Here is a 24328-nt window from a genome sequence, read left to right as displayed (position 1 = left end):
TCGTTCAGCCCCTGAGTGAAGCGGTTAGATGAGAACTTGGCTATTGGTGACAAGTTTCTACCAAGCCGTCAGGATGCAAGTCGTTGCCAGCTATTTTGCGAGATGCTCGCATTTAGCCAAAGCATAATTGAACCTCTTGATACCTGCATACTCAATGCCTCTGTTAGACGGCTACAATTATCTGTATTGCGGCATTTGTTTAGTCATAGTCGGCCGATCGACGATGCGTTGGCAAACCTAAGTTGCGTCCGAGAAGATCCGTGGCTGCGACCCCCGCCTTTCCCGTCAGCCCGCGAGTCCCATGAACATTGCACCACTTATTCTTTTGACCAAGCTATATTCTAAGAGACGCTTCGTGGTTTTTTGCAGATTCCTAAAGAAACTTTTGCTGTGCTGTGAGAGTGCCTTGGGTAAGCTGACTTTTCCTTGGACATTCAAAAGGCTCTTAAATGAACAGACCCGCCATTCATCTCGTTTCATATGCTGGCCTATACGCCCCCACGACGGCCCGTTCCTCCAGTCATCTCTGCTTGTAGTGTGCCTAGAAGTTCGTCACAGTAGATCTGGTGGCAACAGAAGACACAAGCAGGGTAGAGTGCGTCACGTCAATTTTCAAGTTTCTCTACAGCACAAACACATTCCGGTCCAGATCGTTCACAAAGTCGATGAGAGCCCAAGAGTCCCGATAACTTCTCCAAAGAGCACACCGGGTCACTGTCCAAATCGCTACGAGTGCAATGCACTTGACATCCTCACCCTTCAGGGTGATAATGTGTCCAGTGGGGCTGCCTTTCGACTTAAGACGGGTGCAGTCGTAGCCACATATTTCAGTTGAGCGTTCCTCTTCATCCCCTTTTCTCTTCCAAGATAAACGCAGGGTTTTGCTGCTGCCCCCATATTCATCTGGCAGATTTAGGCTTAAAGCCGGGTGATAATCCAGTGAGAATCCGTTGATAGGTGATTTTATGAGGCTCTGTAGGGAAACATGGGTTTCGTGTGATAGTGATTCGTCATGAGTCGAGTTTCTGTCCTCAGATTCGTTGTGCTCAGAAGAAACCGCAGGGCTTTGATTGCGGGGTGCGCTATGGTTGCTTGTACTCTCATTTTGTGATGAACTGGCTTGGCTGATGCTTCCTTCGCCGTCCCGAATCGAATCATTCGGCAGGTCTTCTGATGGAATGTCTTGCTTGATACTTCCTTCATCGGGCTGAGTCAAAGTGTTCGTTAGGTCTTTTCTAAAGTCCTTGTCGAGAATAAAGGCGATCGCAATAGGGTAGCTGATAACATCTATTCCGCAATCTTTGATCAATTCGAAAAGATAGTTCTCAAATTGAGTCAGGTCTTTGATTTTGGAAGGGAAGTACTGATGGTTTTGAAAGTTCCGAGCAGGTACTGTCTTGATTTGAATTTCGGCCTTTTGTTCTGGTGCATCATTCTGTTCGTTGTGATGTCTCCGACTCTCCCGAAACATTTCGGGAAACTCCGAAACTGGCTCGCACGAAAAAGAGCGCATCGTAGAGTCGTTGAATCGCAAAACTGAATGCCATATAGTGCAGGGAAATTTGAGAGCAAGGAACCCACGCTCATCGTAATTTATGTGCAAAAATGCATCGAGCGCTTTCACAATGTCCGGTTTCCATAAGAAGATTGCTGGAGATTGTGAGTGTTGGGTCACGGTGTGCCATTCCGAAGCAATCTGTCAAGACCTGGACGAGCTCTCCCACTGCAAAACTTCAGCGCCATGGCGTATTTTGAGAGCATCGGAACAGTGTTCGAGAAGTATGGGGAGGGCCGATGACATTCCCAAGGAGAAATACAGGGTCAGTCCTTCCCCTGCTCCTGGAAAGGCATTGGACGCCGTTAGCCGAGGGTCGATTGGGTCGAGATATGAGATGGGTAGCCCTGTCCGTCCTGGGAGATAACCAAACGCGAACCAAAATCGGCTCTGCAAGTTGGGAGTCAATGGCAGGTGTTGTGAGGGTTCGTCCACGCCGACTGATGATACCCTTGGTTGCATCGCGTACTGAAATGCATCAAGACTGTGTATCCCAGTGCTATGTTTCTGCCGCCCTAGAGATTTGAAGTTCCCAGTGAACCCCTCGATTTCCCTCCCGCGAGAACTCGAAAACATTTGGACACCATGTCTTGAGTAAAAGCCTCTATAATAGCGGGTTGAGTTCCCGTAATTTGGATGTTGTCGAGCAAAATTGAAGGACTCGTGGCTCTGTAGACTCATGGCGTCACCGCTGTGGTCGGCCCCTGTGTCTGGTCGTAGGGCGAGTTGAGGCCATTTTTCCTGTTCCTTCCGACCATAAACTCCCAAGAGTCCCAAGAAAAAGATCCAGTAGCGGCTAACAACGAGTGCGGAGAAAGAATTGATGATTTCCAACTTCCCATCAGTTGAGCCAGCGCACATCCCAGCATCGTCATACTGGGGACTTTTGTGATGAGACTGTATCAAGGCGCAGAGCCTTGCCCATCCCGTGTTCCATGAAGAAAAGTCGACTTGTCTTTGCAGGTATTGGTAGCTAGCTGGGTCCTCTCCGTCCGGAAGAATGGGGGCGACACCCTAATTGTTATTCTGGTAATTGCGAGCCAAGTTGGGGACCTGGGAGCGTCGAAATAACGCAGGGCTGTTCCCAATGGCCCAGCCCTTTGTCAAAAATGTTCTGTTTTCATCCCAGACGCCATTGAGCACGCGAGTCTTTGTGCCATAAGCAGTTTTCAAAGCGTAAAAAGGACCGATAATACCGATCAAAGCAATGATGGCGAGGCTTGATGAGATCCAGGTTCCTGCGAGACTGGCGGCGTCAATGGAGCTCATGCTGACCGAGGTTGGGACAAGCCCGAACTGAGGTTGTGTGTCTTCGCTGTTTCAGGCGGTTGTTGGAATGAGAATGAAGGAGGGACAGTGGAAAGGCGGAGGGCTGAGCTTATCTTGAGGGGAAATGAAATTTTCGATCACGTCTAGGTGACTGCATATGCAGGATCATGCAAGGATATCCTCTGCAGGCAGACTGTAGATAACGATGCAAGCCTCAGCTAGACCAGATGACTGCATACGTGGTTCGGTGCATATTCGGCCGGCTTGGCACCACCTCGCGCTTTCAACCCATTGGCAAATTTCAAGTTCAGATTTAGCAGCAACATCAGGTTTCTGGAGAAAACAACGCTATCTATCTGTCACCATCTATGAATGCCAGCATTTATTTCACGAAGAAGTTCAGCGTTTACTTCATTGACGTCCCGCCGACCGTAAGACAGCATCCTTTCCCCTTTTCCGGATTTTCTCATACTTCTGTATCATGTTAGCGCCTGCTGACACATGTTGTCAACTGCTGAATGACTTCGACAGAGACGTTGCGGAGAAGGCTGGGAAACAGGCAGTCCCCCGCAACGCGCAAGCAGCAAGCTCCGAGCTGATGATAGCGAGTTGTAGGGTTAACTACTCGTTGGGACAAGATAGGCTACCCCAACAATTTCACTTCTGATGAGTTCAAATGTTTTCACACTTGATTGCTTGATATGAGCGCGGCTTGATAGGCTGCCTACATCATTGCGGCTATTTTCAGAGTGGTATGGGTGATGAAAGTGACGTGTGAAAGGCCAAGCATATGGTTCGCCATGGCCTTCATGCCCGCATGGCGGCCAGCGCGGCTGCGGCAAGTGCGACTAAGCAAATACGAACACCGAAATTGCGAAATTGTGTGATTAGTTTAGTGTTTTGGCATATTCCGTCTAATTGTAAGTGTATCAAATTACGTACTATGGTAGACCACGTTCATTTGACCTCCTAATTAGGTAATTTTGAAGCTATTTCGAAGCTCTAATCTGTAGGTTACCCTTTAAGATCAGATTCACACGTAGTTGCCAGTCCCCAAAAGCTAGCTGCCAGATTATTCAGCTGTTTAAGAGGACTCGATAAACTCCTTTGTATACACTTCGCCTAGCCAATAGCGAGTGGTATGGGTGGTGGAGAAAGTTTGGGACTCTTTTGACTGCAGTCGAATAGCACCTGATGGGATAGCTGGAAATACCTCATTAAATAGGACAGTAACTGTTTCAGACCCCCCTTTCAGCTAGGTTGATTTACATGTAAGATATCACTTATGGCAGCAATCGAGGGGTGGGGAGTTGCTTCTTTGGCCAGTGGCGATGGCCTCACTTTGCTTGGGTGACTTAATTACTTGCTAAGCCGTTTGAACTTGTGGAGTTGTTGGTGGCGGTCATGCTCCCTCCCAAGAATTGGAAGCTGATCTGCAAGTGGCTCTCAACGTGCACACGTGACGGAGGACTAAATGTCTTGAGAGTCCGGGAGTTTGATCTCACTGGAATGGAGACATTTGACTGATAGGAAAGGGAGGCACACTCGATTCTGGACGTACCGATCGCTGAGAATTGGTGAAGTCGATGATGATGGGACAACCCGTCCACACCGTACTCTCCGTGAAAATCATACGGCAGTCAAAAAATGTGCTCCCGCCGGCGTTAACTTGCCACGCAAAAGTATGGAAAGCCGTCAGAAGAGGAAAGGACATCGTAACGCTTAATCTGCAGCCCACAAAGCAACTACCTACCTTCGTAGATCATGTCTGAACTGAACTTTGAAGAAACCACGAATTGACAAAGCTATGAAAGCTAACGGCTGTCCCAATATCTCAGCCGAGGTAGGCTCAGACGTGGGCTGGAAAGCTTTGCTCCACGAGGCACTCCAGTCACCATTACGTTAATGATCGAAGAACAAGACAATATTATAGCCATGGACAGGAATCCACAAAATCAAGTGCGCGCCAAATTTCCGTCGGCGAGCATCTTCCCTCCTCGCCTCCGAATTTCCATCCATCCGCCATATCGCCACGGCTTCCACCCACACTCAAAACCGCAGCGTGGGGGTAACTGTGGCGGAGCGGCGGCAACCGGCACGGCTTCATCCCCGAGACCGTCATCCCTGGAAGAGTGATGTGGCATCTGCACACCATTCCTCCCTCCGGATACGCAGCCCTCTTGGAAAACGATGATGGGGTGGTCCCTGTTCCAAACCATGGGCCAAGCCTTGCGTAGAGCGTTATGGAGCTTACCTGGAGCTTGGGTGATGTGACGTGCAGCTACTACGAAGCTGACTGAAGCTAGAATTTGCTTGTCTTGGTGCTTTTGCTTGAGCTCTTGGGCCCTTATTCCAGTCTTGGACTCTGTTCACCGGATAGAAGTGACAATTTCACCAAACACAAATCATGAAAATTTAGAAGAATTAAAAATCAACTTTTGTCTACTCTATGAAATATGCCTAAACGCCGTCCTGATGCGTGTATTATATGTATCTAATGCAGCCCGCTCTCGCCCGTCTCCGCCATGTACTTTTGGCAGTTGAGCATGATTCTGAGCTGATCACTGACTTCCTCGAGTCTACCCAAAACCTTCTTGTTTCCATCAACAAAGCTCAAAATAGAGTAAGGAATACCGGTATCCGCGCAGAACTCGCGGACAAAGACCTGGGCCTTGCGCAGGTTGTGACGGGGCACGCGGGGGAAGAGGTGGTGGACGGCCTGGAACTGGAGTCCGCCGTGGATGAAGTCCAACCAGGCAGGGCAGTCGACGTCCATGGTGGTACGCAGCTGGCGCTGAGGGAAAGACTCGCTCTCGCCGAGGTCCGAGGTCGACATGCCCCAGTGGCTGAGGGTGATCTGGACGTGGAGCGGCATGGTGATGATGTGGGAGACGAGGACAAAGGCGACACGGATGGGCCAGGTGGGCAGCGTGCAGAGGATAAGGCGGTAGCCGAAGATGTACCAGAAGCAAGCCATGAAGGCGATCTCGGTCGGGCGAATCCACCAGGCCTTGCTGTTACCGAGAGCAGAGGACTTGGTCGACAGGACGTGAAGCCACGACAGGAGGTACAAGTTGAAGCGCGCGATACCCATGACAGGGTAGTAGGTGAAGCGCTGGTACTGGACGAGGAAGTCGGCGGCGGCGTCCCAGACGAAGGTGAAGTCGTAGTAGGAGGAGCGAAGGGACTTGAAGAAAGAAGGGCACGTCGCGAAGAGAGGGACGTTCTGGATATCGGGATCGTGTTCCTGAGCATGTTAGTGAAATCCTTTGGCAGATTCAAGCTGGCTGACTTACAGGCTGGTTGGTGATGAGGTGGTGGACATTGTGACTGCTCTTCCACCATCCCATAGACAGACCGCAGCAGAAGTCGGCAATGAAGAGACCAATGAGGGTGTCGAAGGAGAAGTTGTGCGTAATGGCACCGTGGCCAGCGTCGTGGGCGGTGAACATGATTTGATGCTGTGTCGTGTTAGTCCTGGTCCATCAAACTGAACATGATGACTTACCCAGAAGAGACCCAAGAAGCAAGCCGAGGTCATGTACCACTCGTAGTGGAGGAAGATGAGGAAAGACACGAACAAGGTCGTGTAACGGGCCATCTCCTTGCCGTAGTCGAGATAAGGGCAGTCGTAGAGACCGGCGTCCTGGATGCGATCGTGCAAGGCGCGGTACTTAGCCTGGATATCTTGCTGGACGGCAGGGTCGAGAGACGGGTATTCGTCGAGATCCTTCTCGATGCCCTGCTGCATGGCCCAGTCGGTGAACTCAGCGGCGGTCTTGGGGGCCTGGCTGCGGCTGGACAGCTTGAGGCCATCATCGGTGAAGTCTTGAAGATCGCCGTGGGCGGCGAGACGTCTCCGGATGCCGGTGTCGACCTTGTCCTGGACCTTGACGTCCTCCTCGGCAGAGCTGCAGTCGGATGTCAGGGATGTGCGGGAGGTCCCATCGGAGACTTCGCTGACGGCATCGTCTGTGGAATCCTCGTCGAGATCCGACGAGGGGCAATCGACGATGTCGGCAGGGGCATCGGAGACATCTGCGGCTGCATCTGCAGGCGTGGTGTCTTGCTTGGTGTAGACACCGCCCCTAATTGGTGGTGTCATGTTGACCCAAGGACCCGCAGGCTTCCGGCCTATCCGGAAGGCCTTCATGGTCTTCAGTGTGGCCGCCGAATGATACCTAAAAAGAAGCGATATGTCAGCACACTAATTCCACTTTACACATCAACGACGGAGTCTTGACAAGTCCGAATGCGAAATATTAATGGCCCGTTCCCACCCCTCACCCTCATCTTCGCTTTCTCCAACCTGAGGGGCCGCTGCAAAAATAAGCTTAACCAGACTTCTGGTCCATCGATGCTATTCTGCCAGCCTCCTGAACCCTTTTTCCGAATTCGGAAATGGACCAGGGGGATCCCACCCAGATCTTCTGTGGCGCATAGCGAAGCAGAGTGGTGGTGGACGGGAGCCAGAAGGAAAAGAAAATGGTGTGCGAGGTAAGTTGAGAGTCATTTACACTTTGATTTCGTCGGTCGCATCTCTTCCCACCATGTGCAGGATAGCCAAGCGGCCGCCGGGGTGCTTCTGGAGCCAGCTGTCGAGGCGAAGCACCATCTCGTCGAGGATGACGATGACCTTGCCGTCGGCGATGAGGCCCTCGACCTCACGAGGGGTGATTATCCTGGTGTCGCGGTCCATGATGGCTCTTGGTGTCTGTATTATGCGACGCGCTCGGAAATCGGTTCGGTTGTCGACAAGTGTCGGTCGCAAAAAAAGAGCGGCGGAGAGAAGTCTCGAGGGGGAAGGAGCTCAAGAGGTGAGAATGCGGGGAGCTTGGCGATGGGCTCCGGGAAGTGTGTTGGTCGACCAGGCGAAGGAAGTCAACAAAACCTCGATCAAGAAAAAAGGCGCTCAACGAAACGTGGCGGTCGAAGAAAAAGTCGAAGTCGAATTCACCTTCCGGGTCGCAGTCGCTCGCAATCCGATGATTGGGGCGGGTGGGCTGGTGGCAGGAGCGAAAAATCGACGAAGTTCGACAGAATGAGAAGGACCGTTTGCGCCCAGATGCAAGAGTCGGTGGCAGGAGCTGAGCTATTTTCTACTACCGGATCGCCCTCGACAGAAGCTTGGTGCTTGCTTGACTGGATGGACCTGGAAAAAGGCTGAAGAGTCAAGACCGGTCGAGCTTCAGATGATCGAATCCCTGTTTGGCCACCTTCACAATGGCAAAAGAGAAGTGTTGGAGGAGAGTCGCGCCATCATCAGACGAGAGAGAGACGACACAATTCCGGGCGGATGGGGGTAGGATAAAGGCCAACGACGGGCAGGCAAGGCCAGGTACGGGAAGGCAACAGGCGAGGCAGTACCTTCGCATGGGATAGGACAGGACAGGACAGGACAGCATGGGGACGGGGATAGAGATGGGGATGGGTATGGGGCTGGGATAGGGAGACCCGATGGCGACCAAGACTCGTCGTACCCCGTACGAGTGACGACTGTGGTGGTGTGGATCACTTTTCTTGTCGTCCATCCCGCGCTGCACACCCCAAGCCCAGGAAAAATAAAAAAGACTGGGAACTGGGAACTGGGAACATGGTGGTGCTGGTGAATGGCAAATGCAATGGGGGAACTGAGAATGACTGGGGACCGGGAAGGAACAAGACGAGAACAGGAGTCAGGCACACTGCAAGCTCGCAGGCACCACACCGCACCACACCGCACCGCGGGCCAAAAAGGACAGAAAACAGCTTGTTCCCAGCAAGGCAGGTCGGAATCGAAACAGTGTGCGTGGTGGGTTCAAGGTCCCACGTTGCCGTTGCGAGATGCGAGAGAGAGAGAGAGGGACAGAGAGAGATTGAGTGCGGGCATTCCATCCATCAATCTGGGCCCCCAAACCAAACGGGAAATGGGAAAATCCCCTCGTCTCCTGCTCACCTATCCGTACCATTCACCAAGCCGCGCCGTACTCCGCCAAGCGCAGAATGACAAGCAAGCAGCTAACGGCGACCCGCGGCACACTCTCACACTCTCACACACCCCTCTTTTCTTTCCCAATCTTGTTTCCCCCTGCTCCAATCCAGTAATTTGGCCGCTGGTGCTTTCGCTAGCCCCGGGGCGCAGCGTATTGTCTTTCACTGTGCATTTGTGCAGCTTCGCGTCTGTCTTGGGAAGCTTAGGGGGGATAGGATGGGGGAAAACGGGGAACCGAGGGCACACAGCAGACCCGACTCGCAAAGAAGTTGCGGCCAAGGACACCAGCCGGGACGCTGGAGCCGTGGGCCGGTAGCAGCTTATCTGATTGACCGAGGGCCTTGACAGGACCCTGAAAGGCTGAAACGATGAATTTCGGGGTGCTGTTGAATCATGCGGTGCGCGTATTGGACCATACGCGGGTGAACCGTGATTCGGGGCCCCCATCCAATTCTCCAGACTTCTTTTTATGGTACCTTTATCGAGGCACCAGTACCCGTACCTGTACCCGTACCGTACACAGAGAAATCTCAGTGCGAACTCACACACGCTGAAAAAGTTGGCAGAGTCAAGAACACGCGTCAGAAGCGAGAAAGAATGGAGAACGAGTGGGACGGGACCCAGGACCCTTGAAACTCAATTCCGTGCACGGCTCTGGACGTGGCAACTGTGAGCGCCAGCGTCGCCTGTGATCCAAAGGCAGAGGTGCTCAGATGCTGCAACGCAGGCGGTGGGAGAATGTTTCTCGAAAAAGGGCACACGCCGGCCTAGTCTTTCTTCGGCTTGGCCTTGGCTGGCTGGGCTGGGAGGGGTGTGCGCCTCTTCGAGACTTGTCTTGGACTGGAACTTGGGACCAACGGCCGACGGCTGGGCAGTTGGAACAGTTGGAAGTTTGCCGAAGTTGGAGAAGGCTCGACGGAAATACGCGCCTGATTGGAGAAAAAGGAGGGTGGGCATGAAATTTCGACTCGAGTTTCGCCTGCTGATTCCCTGTTTCCAACTCGTTTTTCGGCTCTTCTTTTCGTTCTCATTTTCCTTTCCCGAGCCTCCAACAAACTGGCGAGTAAAAAGCGAGCAGGAAAAAGGTTCATTTGGCGAGCCGAGCTGCTGGAGCAAATTGGCCCGAGAGAAATGGCGCTTGTCAAGCACAAGAGCGGAGGCCGTTTCCCATCAACGACAATGACGACCAGGGGGGTCGATCCAGGCTCTTGGCCACGGAAATTCTCCTTGGCGGCACCCGCTGCGCCTCAACGCGAACCCATAGAAACCTTGCAACCAAGTGAGGAGATGCGACATGGATGGTGGCTTCTTCCGTTGGGGTTTTGGTCAAAAGGCCGCCTCCAGGCTCGTTGTCCACTGCAATAGCGAACCTGTCAGTCTGCTAGCGGGCGCCAGTGGCACAGATAGTGGCTTTCTTCCCGACGGCTGACGATTTGGACTGGCTGAAGGAGGCGGGAAGCGTCGTGGATGTTGGAGAATGCTTGGCGTCCGCCCCCAAGCCGGTGACGGGCCCAGACGCACCGAACATGCTACTCAGCGAACGGACTTCCCATCTCATCTGATGTTTCTGGCGCCGTGCATCACGATTTTTCAAATAGCGCGTTTCTTCGGTAGGTGTCCTGGAACTTAGAAGGCCAGCAGCAGTCAGCCTGTGGTCAATGTTCTGCAGATGATGTTCGAAGGCATACAGAAAAGCAGGAGAGCTGTTCAGCTCACCTCAGCTGGCAGCCCCAACCGACGGCAGCAGCACAGCAGTAGCGAACGCCACAGAGACGAATCAGAACCCCAGACAATAGTGAACGGCTGATATGCTTGTCAATCTTGAACACCCCACTTAACAGCCACGACTAAGGCGAGATCCACTGCCATTGCTCACAGTACGTACTGAGGCGTCGCATTCGCAGCGTACGTAATATCCCGTATCCATATTGGAGTAGCTCCAATCGGTCCAATGACGGCTGTTTGTGTGCGTGGGCGGTGGAAAGTGATAGGCAAGGGGAAACCCCAAGAATAGTGTAGGTGAGCGCCGAAGGTGAATCGAAAAAGTGGTTCGGCACCACTTGCGAGCACCGTCTGCCCTCTCTGGGCGGAGGGGCGAAAAGGGGGTTGGTGGGAATTGGATTGCGATGCCACAATGCGAAAAGAAAGATGAGGAGAATCTTGGTTGAGATGGGCAGAGGGTGTGATTGCATGCGCATCAATGACCAAATGGCTCATTCCTATTCCTTGGAGCGTGTTGGAGATGGATTCATGGAACAACGAAAAGTGGAGGGCCTGCGCAGGAACACCACCACGCGAAGTCGATCCGAATGGGCGACATGCAGCGCCCGTCGTCAGGTCGTGGTTCTTTGGATGCGCGCATCCAATACGCGTGAAGCTGCGCGAGGAGTCGAAAGGAACGAATACGTCGTTTGTGGGGCCTGCAGAAAGGGGTATGGCGGCTTTCCCTTTCCCTTGGAGACTTTTTGGAGACGGCTTCGGTTCGCCTCTGGGCCTGTGGCATCATTGGTGCCGTCGGTGATGTCGAAGTGAGGGGCAGCTCGTCTCGTCGATGGTCCTGCGCCATTCGGACGGGTGGGGGGAGAAGTTGAGAAGCGGAGGGGGTTTGCTAGCGCAGTCGCAGTCGCAGTCGGACCTCGTACGCTAGGCACTTGGTAGCGTGTCCCTTTCCAAGCTTGTCCCAAGCTTCTTGCAGTCTTGCAGAGGTGAATGGCCCGGTCGCACCTTCCCCAGGGGGATTTTGCTGGGTCTGGGCCCGTCGTCGACCCGCGTTGGACCCAGGGCGATTGTGATTCGACACCAGAAGCACGCAGATCACCGACCGTTGCGAAGCACGTGTCGGCTTTCATCCCGACCCAAGACGAGAAGCTCGGATCAGCTCGGAAAATCTCGAGCCTGCCTCGGATGAATCCACTACTTCCTCGTTGAACTTTGAAGTGGAAACGAAGTCAGAGCAGGTGCCGCCCACGGGTCCTAAGTCCCCGGGAGGTTCCCCCGTCCCCGACGGACCTGCCTCGCCTGCTTCCCGTCACTGTTCTCTCTCTCATCTGGAAGGCACGGGTTGCTCCTCCTTCCAGATCTTCCAGAAACCCACCCGCTAGCGCTTCGCAGACTGCTGACTAAGGTTTCATCCTGTTTCGGTCGCCACTGCCGTTCGCTTGTGACGGCTCCCAGAAATTCGCCTTTCTTTGGCAAGAAGAAGCGCAAAACCACGACATTGATCCGTTCCAGTCTACCTTTCTCTCACTTCAAGCACTTAAAAAAAAAAAAAAAAAAAAAACTCTTCAGCGACCTTCAAAGTCAGCAAATGTCGTGAAACCAAAGCTGACTCGACGCAGAAACATCGGCATTGCTCCGGGTCACGTGGAGACATGTCATCGCAACCGCATTGGACGAAGAGGCGAAGCATCATCTCCGCCAAGATGAGGCTGCAGATGCACTTTAGGCAGAGTTCAAACCTCATGGAAAACCGTTGTGCCCCATGAGCCAACGAGCTGCTGCTATCTTTGCAAATGTCAAGCATCGTACAACCCAGTTGCACAGGCACACACAGACAAAGTCGGACAGTCGGAGCGAGCTTTACGCGGAACTCGGGAACATCAGCAAACTTCGGGGGTGCATTACCACTTTCGGTCGAAATCAGGAAACCGCCTACTCTTCCGCTGTCAAACCGACTACTTTTCCTGTGACCATACTCTACCCTACCGTCGTCGCTTCTGTCGTCGTCCGTCGTCATCGCTTCCATTGTCGTCGTCGTCGTCGTCGTCGTCGCTATTGTCGTCTCCGACAGGAGCAATCAAGTACACAGGAACTGCGCAGACACCGGAAGATTAGTCTCAGACCATCGGAGCCGGGCTCTTGACAGCGAGCCGCATCGGTCCGATACCGCGCACGGGGAAAACGAGAAGCCCGCCAACCATCCGCTGCGAGTGATGAGGTCGGCGGAACCATGACCGAGTATCAGTACGAACCGTTGTCCCCGGACTCCATCCGGCTGCTGGTCCTCCAACCCTCCGCTTACGACACTGAACTCAGGGGATCCCTACTTTGCACCACGCTGGCGGAAGCTGACTACGACTTGATCGACCCTTACACAGCCCTGTCTTACGTATGGGGAAGTGACGAAAGGCCATGTTTGATTTTTCTCGATGGCAAAGACTTTGCCATCACGCAGTCCCTACATGACGCGCTGCGTGACATGCGTGACGCCACGCGGGTCCTCAGAATTTGGGCCGATGCTCTTTGCATCAACCAGGGTGATGTGCCGGAACGCAATGTGCAAGTCAAGCTGATGGGGAAGATCTACGGGGCGGCTTCCAATACGATCCTCTACCTTGGACATCTGACTGAAGACGCGGCTGAAGTCCTTGCTGCTACGACATGGAGAGCCGCAGAGGTCGACTATGATTCAGATGGTCAGAATACAGGAGGTACACATGTCGCAGAAGTCAGCAACAAGCATACCCTCGTCGAGGTCGCCTGTCGTGGAATTCTTTCACGACCATGGTTCCAGCGCGTGTGGGTGCTGCAGGAGCTAGTTCTTTCCAAAAGTCCCTGGATACAGTGCGGTCATCAACGGGTTCGATGGAAGGACTTTTGCCGCTTTCTGTTCTGCAAGGCGACAAACCCACCCAACAAATACGGGGCATTGCTAAGCGTCCTGGGAAATATGAACGAAACTCGCAATCTTCGAGCCGGGGGCGTCGGAATGCCTCTCTGGGATGTTCTCAAGCTACGTCGAGGGTTCGGTGCTGCTGATCCACGGGATCGCGTCTATGCCAATTTTGGCATCATCAATGACTTGCGACAGGTTCGCAGATACCTCAATGTTGACTACGGAGTGTCGTTGCAGGTTATGTTTTCGAAACTCGCCGAATACATCATCAGCGCAAAAGGCGCCACATATTTGATGACAAGTTCAGGATTTGCGTTTCGAAGACTACGTTGAGGGCTTGCCATCTTGGGTTCCTCAGTGGCAGTATCCTTGTTCTAATATGACAACCTTGAATGATCCCGCGTCGGAGTTCACGGGAAGCTATCAGGTTTTGAACATTGATGGGATGCCATCCATCTTAGCGCACACAGGATACGGTGTTGATATAGTGGCAAGTGTCAGTGCTGTCTTGCCCATAGACCGCCAAGCTGCCAATGCTCTGGTTGCCACAGAAAAATATGTCCACGTCCGAAAGATGCTCTCAGAGTTTTACAACGACGTTGTTAAGACCACGAAACCAGTCAAACCAGCCGACCTTCAACGCGCGTTGGAGGATTATTTTTTGATTTTGAGGTTGGATTCCCTTGCTATAGAAGAGAAAGAATCTCAGCACAAAAGCCTCTGTGAGAGTCTTGGTCTCGAATGGGTCCGATTCTTCGAGGCCTTGGATGAGCAGTCGAACGCAGAATCTTCGGCGGGTGAAGACTTCAGTGCTCTCTTTTCTCTATGGGTACGCCGTGAAGCGAGAAAGCAACGACCATTTCTGGGCGTCAGAGATACTTTCGGTAGGACCGAGCAGTCCGACTGTTTCAACGTGCCGTATCTTCTTCAAAGATACCTAGAATCCGACACTGATGACCATCTTCCCGGAAGGCGACTAGCCATCACAGATAGCGGAGAATGTGCGCTCGTTCCCGAACACGTTCGTGAGGGCGATGTCATAATCGCTTTAACGGATCCTACTCACCTTCATGGACGTCCCTGGCCACTTCTCATCGTTCGGGAGAAGGAGGAAGAAAGATCCCAAGAAATGGACGCTACAATCATGGAGGCAATACACAAACACAAGACACAGCCAAACGAAGTACCTACGGATATCTATGACCCGAACCAGTGGCGAGCTTTGCTGGCACGGGACGCTGACTGTGTCAAGCACTGTGGAGTGATTGGACAGGGTTATGTTGATAGACTCTTGGATTCAGAGATCATGCCCTGGGAGAGACAGTGGCATGTGTTTGCGCTGCATTGAATTGCATGAGACAAGACAAAAGAAGAGGGTTACGCGCGGAGAGAGACATATCTACATATCTCAGCACAAAATAGCGCCCATAGCATGATTTATGTCTAGAGACTGCCTAATTCTCCCATGTCCGATTGACTGCCTTTCCTGCATACAGGTGACTTTGATGAGAACAACGACGACAGAGGAAAACAAAGACAGGGGACAACAACAACAGAGGACAACAACAACAACAGAGGACAACGACGACAGACGACGACGATAATAGTGATAATAGGAGTACGTATAGTAATAATAAGAGTAATGCTAATGGTAATAATAATAATAGCAACTTCACTGTAAACGATAATAGCAAGCTCACAGGAGAAGCATTTACGCTAGCACAGAAGAAATAGGGGCCTGCACCTCTACACCTGTCTAGTGGTGTAACAGTCTATTGCTAGGGCTGTAACATTTGCTCCTCGTCAACGCCAAAGACAACAACAGCGAAGATCATAGGTGCTGGCCGTGAAAGAGATAAGGAAGTCGCGCGGGCTTCTCAAGCTGGTAGAAAGATGCCCCATAGTTCGTTAGTTCCTATTAGAAACGCTAGAGCTTCTTCCGGGATACATACAGCCTGAGGTTCCTATAGTTAAGAACAGTAAGCAATGCGCTAAGTATGAACGCTGCACAGCATGCTTCACTAATATGAAATTTCATTAAGCTATCATAGTCAATATGCATAGATAAAACTCCGCTTTGAAAAGATGACATAAAATTTTATTATTTAAGTGTAATCACCTCACCTATGTACTCACCCTAATATACCCCCTTTTAGTTTAGTAAAACATTTCAAGCAAGTCTAAGGTGAGGAGGGTGAGTAGAATAAGGATAAGTTCAATAAGTAAACAAGTTAACTAGCAAGTCTGTTAGAATTTTCTAATTACCGACTTTCGCTGAATGTCTTTTCAGGAATCCCAGAGGCCACCGCTCGTAGTCCAGGTCCATAAGCGTGATTCCGTCGTCTAGCTGGTAGTCCTCCAGCGCCCTTCTCCACTCCTCGGGGATAGAGACGTACGTCTCGACATAGCTTGCGTTACACGACATACCATTATAAACAGAATCCAGCTCGCCTTTATTCGTTCCAATCCCAGGGGGCAGCGAGGGCAACTCTATATCAAAAAAGTATACATATTATAGCAACTCTTACACTAACAGGTCGAGCCGTTACACACCTCAAGTTATATCAAGCCCTAGTTCCCCCGCCTTACGCTCTAGAGCTTCACGATAATACACATTATAGCTTCGCCTAGCCTCATTCAGCAGACTGAAACTCAGTTCAACAGGCTCGCCACCATCATCCCCAGCAATCAGGCTATCGAATAGCGTCTGATTGTCCGAGAAGATAGCAGCACGAGCAACACTAGGCCGCATTAGGGGGATAAGGCGTGCGAGAGCCTCGTACGTCGAGGAAGCAGCAACAGCAGGATACCAGATCAGTCGGGGGCAGTCTCCATTTAGATACAGGATATAAGACAGATCGTTATTCATAATTCCTCGCGCCAATATAGCCTTACGGATAGGCAATTCATCGCCCTCAGGCAGTAGCTAGCTTTTCCACCATTAGGCAAAAGTCATATTATAATCTACAGAAAATATCAGAAGCTACAAAAGACCTCCTCTTACAAAGGTTAGTCATACATATTCCGCAGACAATACATCCGATCTAGTGGTCAAGGAGTCGAGGTCGTCGCAGTCGATAGTACCAATCAATATCACCGTTATATACTACCATGAGAATAAGCAAGTCTTTATAGCAGGTAGTCAGGTCGACTAGGAGCAGCTAGCAGAGAATCTTCAATACCTCTTCATCAGAATTCAGAACTACTAGGGTAATTAAACCCAGAAGTCCACCATTCCCGTCGAGATCGATATTCATATCCTCAGTGATATTAAAGCAAATCTATATAAAGCCAAATAAAAGACTGAGGCCCCAGGGATCCAACTCGTCGTCATCAGGCTCAAAATCCCCTTCTTCATCATCTATACAACCAACTAGAGGTCCAAACGCCTAGGTCTCCAGCAAGTACAGTCGGATTACAGTATCGCCGTTCAAAAAAGCAGGCTTCAGTGTTATAGTATTAATCGTACAGTTATAATCGTCAAAGACTTTATACCGACAGGGCGCCTCCATAATCATATTGAAGATAGCATAGTTACCGTTCTCTCAGGCTTCCTCAGCGATAGAAACCTCGGGCAGGATTTGAACGGAAAGCTCCTTATAGAGCTCTATATATCCAGCGACAGCACACACGCGCGCAGCCTAGTAGGCCATAGCGGGAAAGCACCAGACGAGCGCTCTGAGGATGTCTTCCGAGGGAAGGTCAGGAAACCATATGCAGTAGGGCATATATCCAGGTTAATCAGGATCCATGTCTGGGACTCGATTGCTCATAATAGCTCTCGCGTTCAGGGCACGAGTAAAGAGTGGTAGCAACCCACAGAGGACGGCGGCTAGGCCGAAGCAGAAGTCCGCATAGAACCTAATGCCGTGGACGACGCAGAGACGCATGAGCTCTCGGCCAAGATCATGCAGGAGTCGTTTACCCTCAAATACTGCTACAGCATCCGCGTGGATGTATCTGCGAGACCGCAAGCGCTGCTCTAAGTCGCCTGTAGCCGCTTGCTCCGCTGCCCGGACTGGCAGATCAGTCATTGTGGTTTGCGTCTGAATGGGGGAAAAACAAACGAAAAAAAAGAAGAAGAAAAAAAAGGAGCAAAACGATGGCGCCTGTGTTGTCAAGTTGTGTCATAGGGAGCTGAGAGCGGAAGGGCGTACGATGAAAGAGGGGTGGTGGTGGTGTTGGGGGTGATAATCATGCCCCCCACCTTCCCTGTTGGAACCCCTTCGAGAAGCCAAGGTACCTTACTGTAGCTTAGACCAAGGTACAGAGTTGGTAGTGTTGCCTGTCCGTCCTTACCCCTGGACATGGATCACGGCCAGAAGAAGACATTGAGCCGGCAGGTTCCTCCGCACTTCTGGCCCGAATTACCGCTACAGGCCATGTTGCAGTCTCTCTCCGTGGCGGCTACGGATCCTGCAGCCCTCTGGGCGCCGCAGAAGCATTCGCGAGCGAGATGCACACCGAACCTGGAGAAACCCTTGTCGATGCAGAATTTCGCGCATTTTTCAACCGTCATACCGTCGTTGGCCAGAACAGCTATTTGGCGGCAAACAAGATAGGGTTGGCACTCAATGATGTTACAAGATTGGTACGAACTTGCTGGTTACTTACTTCCAGGGCTCTTCCGCCCGTCGAGAGTTCCGTGAAGCAGCCTTCGTACCTGAACTTCATCGGCTGCCACTCCAGCTGCCTGTTGTAAAGGTTCAGTCTCTTGGATCCATCGCACGTCTGGCCCGAGTTGCCGGCGCACGGTATTTGCACTCGGCTTCGGCAGAAAGGAGCAGGACAGTTCCAAGCAATAAGTGCCACAATCATGAAGGAGATCATAAAGACAGGGTTCTACCTCGCCATAGAGTACCAACACGATCTCGGAGTCAGTGAATCAGAACTCCCGGCACAGGAGGGTGACTGCGTCTACCACTACTCGGTGGTTAGGCAAGTTTTGTTGATATCCCCCCGGATCCACCTATCGGTCAATTTGTCAAAGTCCAGTTGTATGTGTTGGCGTTACATTGAAATGTCTCAGTCAGGACGAGAGGAACCAAGCGCCCGGAGAAAAGACAGCGCTCAATAAAGCAATCACGCGTATGACGACTTTGTTGCGGCGTCTGACTCTAAGCTCAATCGATCATCATTGAGACTATCACATGTGATTTATCTAAGTTGACATAAGTTTATCCCATGAGTTTTGCTAGCTGGGCAGTGTACCCTGACGGTAGTAGAGAAAACGATAGGGGTAGTGATAATAATAATGATGATGGATTAAGACGAGAGACGACGATGATGGAAGACGATAATAGACACTGCCCGGATAGCCCACTGGCACTGCCTGGCTAGCAAAACTCTCTTACGTGTCTAGAATCAGACCAAATGGGCTTTGCATGGCTGTCACATTCGATCCCCCTCCCACCTCGGAGCATTCAATATCAACGCCATCAGCGACCCGGACAGCAGCGCCGTGACAGGCACAGTAATAAACCACCCAAAATAAATCCACGCCACCAACCTCGGGTTAATACACCTCCAATCCCCATTCGCAAGCCCAACCCCCACCGTCGCGCCCGCGATACACTGCGTCGTCGACACCGGCAACGCCAACCGCGTCGCCATCAGCACCGTAATCGCGCTCGCCAGCTCCATCACAAACCCGCGGCTCGGCGAGATCAGCGTCAACCTGTGCCCGAGGTTGCGCATCACATGATATCCGTACGTCAGCAGCCCCAAAACGATCGCGCCGCCGCCAAAACACAAAATCCACAACGGCACGCCGACGGATGTTTCCACTTTTCCCGAGCGCCAGATATCGTAGGCCGTGGCAAAGGGCCCGATGGAGTTGGCCACGTCGTTGGCGCCGTGGATGAAGGACGCCGTCGAGGCCGTCAGGATCTGCAGCGCGCTGTACATGTACTCTGCGCGGTTGTCGTAGTGCGGCGCGCGCGCGTGCATGTCCTCGATGTCCCAGCTGAGCAGGGCGTTACGTTTCTGCAGGGTGACGACGTCCTTTTCGAGGCCGCGGAGGACGAGGCGGTTGAGGCGCCAGAGGAGGACTGGCAGGCTGTTCCAGGGCCCGGCCGGGCGCGGGGGGATGATGTCTTCCGAGGAGCGGCGGGAGGTCACTGTTTCTGCGGACGAAGGGGTTTGGGGTAGGGCGAGCGCCGGGGAGGGGAGGAGGACGACGGGCTCGTCTTTGAAGAGGTCGGAGGGCGTCTGGCTTGTCTGGATCGATTCGAGGAGGGTCTCGGAGGCGCGGACGTAGGCGAGCTCGTCGGCGGTGAGGTGGCCGCGGTAGTAATCTTTGATGTTGATCTTGTTGACGCCCGGCGGGGGCGGAGGGGGCGGCGGGCGGTTGAGGAGCCAGGGGCCTTTCCACATCATTGTCCACTCGAGCTGCCAGTCCTCGTTGACGATCTTACGCCAGAGGTAGGGGAGGATGAAGAATGCCTGGAGAGAGGTGGCACCGGTTGCGACGGAGAAGACGGCGATGAGGATCTGGGCGGGGGTGAGCTCGACCTCGGTCTGGACCCCTTTCCACGCCATGAGCACTACAAATATGTTAGTGACGGGCGAACTCAATCAACTGAGAGATTCGTTTACTCGTCAACGCCCCAAAGGTCAGGAACGTGTAGAACGGGATGGAGTAAAACGCCTTCCTCACCGCGTTCGTCTTCGTCAGGACGAACTTTTTAGTCACAAGAAAGAGCCCCGCGCCCAGCACGCCCGACAGCCCCGGTGCGATAATCCACGCCGCAAAGACCTGCGACACGCCGTCCCAGCCCCACGAGATCTTGCCAATACCGACGGACGCCGTCGCAGCGCCGACGATGCCGCCGATGATGGAGTGCGTCGTCGAGATGGGCAGGCCGTTGCGGGTGGCAACGCTGAGGAAGACGGAGGAGCCGAAGATGGCGCACATCATGACGAGCAGCAGCACGCTTGGGCGGTCGTCGTAGAGGTGCGGGTCGATGATGCGGTTGCGGATCGTGTCGGCGACGCGGGAGCCGATGGAGACGGAGCCCCCGAACTCGGCGAAGGTGGCGATGACCATGGCCTGCTTCATGGTCAGGGAGCGGGAGGAGACGGAGGTCGCGAAGGAGTTGGCGACGTCGTTTGCGCCTGGGCTGCGTCAGTGGATGCTGGTCCGGGGTTGGGTTGAGTGCCTTTGCCGGGGGGTTCCACGACGGGAGGCTCTTACCAATGTTCCAGGCATCGAGAAAGGAGAATATGGTGGCTATCGCAAAAATGTAGTCATATTGGTGAAGGGCTGCCGCCATGACGGCTCGCCCGGCGCACGGCGGCACGGAGATGCGGTGGTGGGAAGTGGAAGATGCTCGTCTCGGCTCCGGGATGTTCGGCGGGGCCAGTCCGGCGGGACACGGCTCGGCCGCGTTAATGGGGACTCATGTTACGAGTCAGGCCTTCAAAGCATTCTCTTTCTAGTAATTATGTTTTGATGCGACACGGCGGTTCGCGATGAGGAACGAGCACGACGGATGATCCGCGTTGGATTTTGAGAGAGTGGATGTTGCGAGCGTCCGGGGGGCTAGGGGATGGTTATATGGATCGCACATTCCGGCCTGCCGTAAGCCGAAAGCTCCAATTCAGGGCGAGCCTCCCGCATGGGATTGGCAACGATGTGGTATCAGGGATCTTGGTGTGCCTGGATGGGCTGCGTGGGCGAGATGACAGGCGCATGCTTCTGGGCTGCCTCGTCCGCCCGGCTGGCCTCGCGTTAGTGCCATTGATCTCTCCAGACCCCAGCTCTCTGCGACAGCTGGGAGACTAAGACACGAGGCGGGGAGGTGGTCGATGACAGGCTAGATAAGCTGTCTTGGAAGCTCCATATTGCTGACCGACGGGGGCGGAGCTGGCGGACGCGAAAGGGCGAAACACCGCACCCTTTGGGCGCTCGGTATGTCGTTTCCACTCGGGAGGCTCGGTCGCTATGCAATGATGGTGGCATGATCAACGCCTGCAGAAATGCGGCAGTGGCTGAAGGAGCAGCTCTCCCAGAATCATGGTGACACGAAAGATGTGCGAGAGCTGGAGAGCTTGGCGGACGTTGAAAAAAGGAGCCAATCGATTGCTGGGATTCGAGCACGCTTCTCAACGCTGCGAGTTTGCCAAGACCCACAACCCACGCGGGCGCCGGGATGGAGGGTGACATGGGTTGTTCCTGTTTGGGGGTGCTGTTGGTGTTCTCCTGTACCAGCGACGCGCGGTGCTATTCTGCGTGGGCCTTGCGGATCATCGACTCTTCCGCAGTGTACATCCTCGGTGCTGGGCTTTACTCATGGTTCTTTGACTATAGCCAGGAGTGTCTTAACACGAACGACTGCCAGAATCGTGCTGTTGAGATCAAGCAGAGCTCGGATTTATGGGTGTATAGCCTGTGCACTAAGGCCATCGTAGAGATGGTGATTCCTATTGGCGGGGTTACCACATTGGCCAAAGATAGCATCAATGGATTTTTGTCTTCCATTCTGGGCTGGGTGGAGGGTTCCAAAGATGTCACTGGTCAGCGTGATTTCGAGGGGTTTCAACTTTTCACCCTCAACAGACTCCGCAACCAGAATGTGCCTGAGACATGCAAGACAGCGTTAACCGCGAAGGTCCTGTACGACTTTTGGGTGAGCATGTTTGAAGAGCCGGTATATAGAGGTACGCTCGGTAACAAGACGTTAACTGACTCGGTCTGTGACTCGGGTTACGAGAAGTCACTGCAAAGCTGGTTCGACAACGTCAATGCTGGATGTCAGGGCTATAATATTTCTGGGAAGATACTGACTCTTCATGGAGGGCGCATGTGGGCAGGATACAACGAGACCTATCTCAAAGATCCGGAAACCGGGCTTTACTGCAATGGTAAGGACCGATCAGACAATCAGTCAACTCGATGAACCGATGAGGCTAACAACTGCAGACTTGATTGCCGAGTTCAGCAGCGTCACCTCGATCCGAGAAATGCCACAGTCCGAGATGTGCTCCGAATGCTACATCAACCGTCTTGCTCTCATACAGAGTAGTTCATGTTCGGTTTACGATGATAAATATAAGAGCGACTTGGAACTCGTCTACAAGACTTGCGGGGAAACCGGATCGACTGATCCTCCCCCACCAGTATCCCCAAGAGCTGATGAAGGGTCAACTTTGTGCGTATCCGAGAAGTGGTAGATCGTTAGTCAGGGAGGCGCATCTTGCGAGAAGGTGGCTTCTCAACAATGTCTCAGCCATTGCATTGTACAGCATGAACCCTCAGATCTTTGACTGCAACAGTATCCCCGACAATACCGAGCGTTGTCTACCGCTATCCTGCGTTCGTATTATTTCTCATACTGATCAAGATACTATGACACCCCATCCTGGTGGAACAGATTACACGCCATTCCCAATCGAATCGCCAAACAACGCAACCATTGCGGAGGGAACAACGATGAATGTGGAAGATGGCATGTGTCCGCGGAGGGTGATAGCTGCGCTACGATCTGCTTGCAATCGGACATCAACATTGCACTGTTTGTCGCCGCTAACCCATCACTTGGGAGCGAGTATTCGGAGTGCACGAGCAGTCTGGTGTCTGGGAACGCGTCCTGCTCCGGGCCAACATATGACGGGGAGGATACGGAGGAGCTCTGAACCTGGAGTGCCACGCGATGTAGTCCCATTCATATTATTACACTAGGATAATACTACCAGTCAACGCCTGGAATACCCCAAAAATTCAGAGCCCCGTCGGTCTCGGACCACGGGTCTTCAGCCCATCCGCTTTCCTCGTAGATAAAATCCGGATCCTCTATTTCGAACCACATTCCCCAGAATTCATATATCCCCGCACGACACCATAGTCTACCGCGCTTCGGCCATCCACGGTCAGCCCATTGCTCTCCAGTGACGAGTTTGATCCAACGCTGGTTCCTAGGCGGATCCATGTCGCTAGTAACAGTTTCCCGATCCTCGGGCATGGCCAGAATCGCATCGATACTCTGCTGGTCAAGCATCAAGCAGAATCTAAAACGGGCGTTAGGAACATCGCGTTTGTCGGTAGAGTTGAGATGCTCCTTGACCCAGTCATCGAACCGTCTTCCAACCTCCTCCACATCTGCTCCAGCGAGTCCCGGGTCCTCTATAATGTCGCCGTAATACCGACTTGAAAGATCCTGGTTAGGCAGAGGGTCTTTCGGCTCTCGGTCTCGGCGACGAGCGAGGTCATGGTAGGCCCAGTGTTTGGCGTAGTTGTTGAGCCGCTCAACGGCCTTCGTGAATGCCTCGTCAGACTCGTAAGCGGTGCGAAAGATGGTAAATCCCCAGCAATAGGGATAGTCATGGCTTCCATCGTAGTCGGCCATTTGAAGTAGATATTGCCTTGAGCTCCGATTCGTTTCCGGATCGCGAACGAAACGAGGCTTTGGGTTGGCTATTGCCATATCGATGGGCTGGAAATTCGCCATCGCTTGCTTCCAGTATGCGGGAATTACTGTATGAAGCGCCAAGACGGCGAGAGGGGAAGGTCTGTCGAAGCAAGAGAAACCAACGTTTTTTTATTCTCTTCAGGTGCCTGCATCCTTAGGTTGCTGACTAGCCCGCCCGGGTCGGGATTTAGAGTGGGGCCGGAACCATGGTCGACACATTGTTGAAGTTGTCTGAAGAGCACGATTGAATCTAATACCAGAAGAGCTCTAGCATTGAAAATCAATAACTGTTATTCATCTCTCGTTGATTACCCGACCTATCACGCTATGCATATTCCTTTTACCACTCAAATTCCGATAACTAAACTTTTGCCAGCCCCCACCCTCCTTTCGCAATACGACAAGCAATGAGGAATGATGTTCCTAAGCACAAGCAGAGACCTCCGAATATGAAAGCGTACGTGTACTCTCCCCCGCCGATCTTGATCAACGCGCCGGCGAGAGGGGGT

The 24328-nt window shown here is 52.7% G+C and overlaps 4 protein-coding genes across 4 annotated transcripts; all 4 read right to left on the bottom strand.

Annotated features, from left to right (window-relative positions):
• Positions 1-5318: 5318 nt before the first annotated feature.
• On the bottom strand, positions 5319-7523 carry COL26b_001639 (uncharacterized protein; the record flags this gene model as incomplete). Its single annotated transcript, XM_053174585.1, has 4 exons — positions 5319-6071; positions 6121-6285; positions 6333-7005; positions 7342-7523. 4 exons carry the CDS (start codon positions 7521-7523, stop codon positions 5319-5321), a joined length of 1773 nt encoding a protein of 590 aa, XP_053041516.1.
• Positions 7524-12972: 5449 nt separating this feature from the next.
• Positions 12973-13300, bottom strand: COL26b_001638 (uncharacterized protein; the record flags this gene model as incomplete). Its single annotated transcript, XM_053174584.1, has 2 exons — positions 12973-13168; positions 13260-13300. The coding sequence occupies 2 exons, from the start codon at positions 13298-13300 to the stop codon at positions 12973-12975; spliced, it is 237 nt and encodes a 78-aa protein (XP_053041515.1).
• Positions 13301-18801: 5501 nt separating this feature from the next.
• Positions 18802-20684, bottom strand: COL26b_001637 (uncharacterized protein; the record flags this gene model as incomplete). The annotated part of the gene is made up of 3 exons (XM_053174583.1): positions 18802-19955; positions 20008-20526; positions 20606-20684. 3 exons carry the CDS (start codon positions 20682-20684, stop codon positions 18802-18804), a joined length of 1752 nt encoding a protein of 583 aa, XP_053041514.1.
• A 2415-nt stretch (positions 20685-23099) lies between these two features.
• COL26b_001636 (uncharacterized protein) lies at positions 23100-23756 on the bottom strand (the record flags this gene model as incomplete). The annotated part of the gene is made up of 1 exon (XM_053174582.1): positions 23100-23756. One exon carries the CDS (start codon positions 23754-23756, stop codon positions 23100-23102), a length of 657 nt encoding a protein of 218 aa, XP_053041513.1.
• Positions 23757-24328: the final 572 nt, after the last annotated feature.

The sequence above is a fragment of the Colletotrichum chrysophilum genome (assembly GCF_026319265.1).
Source record: "Colletotrichum chrysophilum strain AFK26 chromosome Unknown scaffold_7, whole genome shotgun sequence".
In the NCBI taxonomy this organism is placed as follows: domain Eukaryota; kingdom Fungi; phylum Ascomycota; class Sordariomycetes; order Glomerellales; family Glomerellaceae; genus Colletotrichum; species Colletotrichum chrysophilum.
This window is presented reverse-complemented; position numbering and strand designations above follow the sequence as displayed.